Source organism: Cryptomeria japonica, chromosome 8 (genome assembly GCF_030272615.1).
Source record: "Cryptomeria japonica chromosome 8, Sugi_1.0, whole genome shotgun sequence".
NCBI lineage: Eukaryota > Viridiplantae > Streptophyta > Pinopsida > Cupressales > Cupressaceae > Cryptomeria > Cryptomeria japonica.
The window spans coordinates 714,858,197-714,862,582 of NC_081412.1; the positions used below are offsets into that span (position 1 = coordinate 714,858,197).

Below are 4,386 nucleotides of genomic sequence, written 5' to 3' on the forward strand. Positions count from 1 at the left end.
AAAGAAAACTGATATAATAACAAAGCAAACAAACTAGCGTAACTCTTTTTCATCACCTTTTCGAACGAAACAAAATTAAAACATTTATATTAATATCAATTATTAATCGATGTATAAAATGCCTGCAGAACTTTCCAGAAATCCAGCGAATGACTGAGAATCCATAGCCTCTAAATTGAATGACATCAAATTTCTTCCTACACTCCAAACCATTTGATTGTGAAATCAACAGAAACATCGACGGTGTTTAAAGTTTGGGATCTGTGTGCAATATTCAACAGTTGTAAGAACTTTTATTTTTGTACAAGATGATCTAAAGCTGTGTGAATTTGGACTTTGGGAGTGTTTGAGATGGATAAAGTGAAGGTACTCAGCAAATGGGTCAGTATGTTTGGCATGCGCGTCCCAATTGCCTTGGAAGAGAAAGGTGTTAAATATGAATACCAGGAAGAGGATCTGGCTCCCAATAAAAGTGATCTCCTCCTGCAAATGAATTCTGTGTACAAGAAAATACCTGTCTTGATCCACAATGGCCAGCCTATATGCGAGTCTCTTATAATTCTTCAATACATTGATGAGGCTTGGGATTACAAACAATTATTACCCATCAACCCATATGACCGTGCCCTTGCTCGCTTCTGGGCCGACTTCATAGATAAAAAAGTAAGGTATTCCCATTTTCTCATTTGTATTGGTGTTTAAGTTCTTTAATACATTTTTAGGCAGTTGTAGTTGGAAATCTTGTGCTAGTCTATTAATGGCATCGTTGGCTAACACAAATCTTCTGTGGTTGCATTTTTTTGACTCGGGATTTCGTATAGTATGGTCAAAAGACAAGGTTGAGGAGGGCAAGCGTGACATGTTGGAGAACCTTCAATTTTTAGAAGGCGCACTAAAAGAGATGTCGGCAGGGGGGTCCCTCCCTTTTTTCGGTGGGAAGGATTTTGGGTTTCTTGATATTGCCTTCATTCCCTTTGCTTGTTGGTTCCATATTTATGAAACTATTGGGAATTTCAAGATACCATTTGACAGTGAATACCCACTTCTTGATGCTTGGGTTAAGAGATGTATGGAGAGGGATAGTGTTAAGAAAGTCCTTCCCTCTCCTGATAGAGCCCTAGAACACATATTACAATTAAGGGAGAGATATATGGTTGGTTAAATTGTTTCTTCAAATCTTAAGCAAGGATGAATCTTTTCTTTGGAATAGATGAATACAAGATGTCCAAAGATGTTAGATGATAGAATTCAATTTATTGTTGAATGATTATAGTGAAGGTAGTGAGTTCTGATGTTCAAACATATCACATAGTTAAATCATTCATTTTTATTTATTTGTGAATGGTTAATATGTTTTGAATGATAAATTTATGCAATAGGTATTGAAGTGTGTTGTTATCTAGATTTCATATATTTATTATTGGATTTCATGTGTAAACTTTATTTTATGTTTGATTCAATATCAATGATCTTCGATGAAATTTGTATAGTTTGCTTTTTCTGCTATTTTAAAGATGTTATTTAAATTATTTTTTAAGTGATGTATTAAGATAATTTAGTTTTAAGATAAATATTATGATTCAAATACATTTGAATGCAGTAATATTCTGATGAATTTTGATGTTTCATCCCACTAAACGACCTAATTTTACTAAATATTCAATGATGACCTCAAATGTCGATTCCCCATATTAATATTATAAGTATGAAAAGACCTCCGATCGCCATTTTGTTACTCTCCAAAGAAAATATGATACAGAGATATAGAGGGGACATCGCATTTAGAAGTAGAATCCAAACATTCGACAGATTCCAAGAGCTAATATGCCGAAAATATGATTCCTTAGCCGGCTGTTTTGAGTCGTTATGTAGATGGAGGTTTCCTAAAGCTACTGCTATATTCATTCAAAATACATGATTCCTTGGTTGCCTTTTTCAGATGGAGGTTTGTTGCTGGTCGCATTCCCATAACAAACCTGAACTTGTACTCCATGTGAGGCGACTAAGGATCCTCATTTTTTATTACACCGTCGTTTTACTTCCTATATTAATGATTTCTCCCTAGAATTAAGTTATTATTTTTAAGTAAATTTGAGTAATCAAATCTTCTTTGTTATTTTAATTAAAAATTGAATGCTACTGTCGATCGACCAATGAAATGGACCATACCAGTTTAGAAAAATGAGGTATACAACTTTGCCAGAAATTTTTGAACGGCTAGTGAGATGGGGTGGACAAGCCCGATTGTTTGTTTAGAGTGTGAGTTTGGTACTGATTTTCAATGGTTATTCCTGTAAAAGAAGAATGATAACTATTTTAGTTATTCACAATTAGATAGTTCTGTTTTATTTTATTCTAATGAAATACAATTTAAGTCTGGCAAAAAGGGGAAATTTTTTTATTTAGACATAAAATAAATACAAAGGACATGAATTAAACAACCACGCCAGTTTTGATTAGGTGGATTTCAATTGTACATTTTATCAGAGGCCCATTTCACTAGACTGTCTGCAACTCCATTCCATTCTTTAGAGATATGACTAAAAGTCACAGATTCCATGAATACACACAAATGAAGAATTTGTTTAATAACCAAAGCTAAATGTCAGCATACATCATCTAACCTTTTCCTATTCAACAAAGTCACCACCGCCTGAGAATCAGATTCACAAATGATCTTTCTCCACCCAAGGTTGCAACTACACTCCACAACATAAAGAATTGCTGGTAGGTTTGGATGTTCAGTCCTATAGCGATTTGTATGCAATATGTAAACTATATTAGAAATATTTAGATGGTCAAAACTGTACACTACTCTAATTGAATATCAAATCACCCTTAATTAACTATGATTATGATCTTTGCAATTGCTTAGAGTGTAATAGGTCTAAATGTGTGTATGATTTCTTATTTATCCTTCACTTAGTATGTGTCTAAATGTAATGGATAGGGTAAGCCTATGACTGGACTAATTTTCAAAGGAAGAAATACTAGGATGAATTTATAAATGATCTTAAGATTCTTGGTCAATTTTATGGAGTCATACAGTGAGCTACTGTGATGGAATTTTTTTTTTGGATTGTGCTTCATAAGATTGTTGTCTTTCCATAACTTCTAATACCAGGTTGGAGATCTACTTCTTTTGTTATTGAAATGGATTGTTTGTAAGAGATTATCTGTGGGGATAAGAAATTGATGTTCCTATTAAATTAATTATATAGTTGAATAATATATATGGGGACTACTATTTTTTGTGATTATCTTTTCTGGAAATATTTGCCGTGAATTTTGGATGGCTAGATTGTTGGTCTTATTTTGGTTAATTCAATTTATTTCATGTTGTGACTTATTTATGCTTCTTTTTTGTTAAGTCCGACTTTGTCTAAAGTGTTTAATTTATTTTTGGACTCGACCGAATGTTTCTAGACCGTATTGAGAGTTTTTTGTGCTCTATCTTATTTGCGCTATATTATTACTTGTATGCGCTAAAAAAAATTGTATATGCGGTACTCTATGTATTGTATGTGCTACCATGTTGGGTTTATGCACTCGTCTATGTTATATATGCATTGTCATGTCTGGTATTTTCACTGTTCAAATTAGTATATGCATCACAAAGTCTTGTGTATGCATCACAAAATTTTGTGAATGTGTTGTAATATTGTTCATATGCGCTGAGACAGTTTATGTAGGCACTAGACTGTTGTGTTTGGTGTTTTGAGACATCTTGTCTTTTTGTTTTGTTGGTTTTGCTAGTCCAGAGGCTTTTCTGAGTTTCCTAATGTTGTTCTGAGAATGATTTATTGATTTGAGATGATTAATGTTGGGATCTAGGAACACTGAGAGGGGGGGTGAATCAGTGTTCTGTCGAAATGAATAGTTTTTAACTTTCTAGACCATGCTTATATATACCTGTAAGCAAATAAACATATAGCAAGAAACAAATAAACCATCCACATAAATGAACACCATAACACACAAAATTTATACGTGGAAAACGTCAATGAGGAAAAACCACAGAGGGATTTGTGACCCACAATATCAATTCACTGGCCATATGAAAAGATATTACATATAACAGGGGCCTGCACTTGCCAGAAGGTACACTGCCTAGAGCATACTGCTCGTCACTAAAGAGCCTCATTGACTACAAGCTTTCTACCAAAGTAAAATACTGAAAATGAACTCGGGAATGCATTTGCTATGCCAAATAGAGTTTTGGTTCTGGTTCTGCTCTGTACCGGTTCATAAACTTGAACTACTACCGGTATTACTTCTCCTCCAAGAATGCTTTCCAAGCTATCTACATATCATTGCATGATATAACATTCTCTTACAAAATGATCTCTATACATATATTTCGCATCATACAGTTCTGATGTATCC

The 4,386-nt window shown here is 33.8% G+C and overlaps 1 protein-coding gene across 1 annotated transcript; it reads left to right on the plus strand.

The window, feature by feature from the left end:
• Nucleotides 1-348: 348 nt before the first annotated feature.
• Nucleotides 349-1,162, plus strand: LOC131857928 (probable glutathione S-transferase parC). Its single transcript, XM_059210718.1, has 2 exons — nucleotides 349-688; nucleotides 822-1,162. Exons 1-2 carry the CDS (start codon nucleotides 352-354, stop codon nucleotides 1,160-1,162), a joined length of 678 nt encoding a protein of 225 aa, XP_059066701.1. The 5' UTR covers nucleotides 349-351.
• Nucleotides 1,163-4,386: the final 3,224 nt, after the last annotated feature.

Coding starts and splice junctions, on each gene's coding strand:
- LOC131857928 (XM_059210718.1), top strand. CDS start 352: ATGGATAAAGTGAAGGTACTCAGCAAATGGGTCAGTATGTTTGGCATG. Junction 689..821: donor GTATTCCCATTTTCTCATTT/GTATTGGTGTTT, acceptor GATTTCGTATAG/TATGGTCAAAAGACAAGGTT.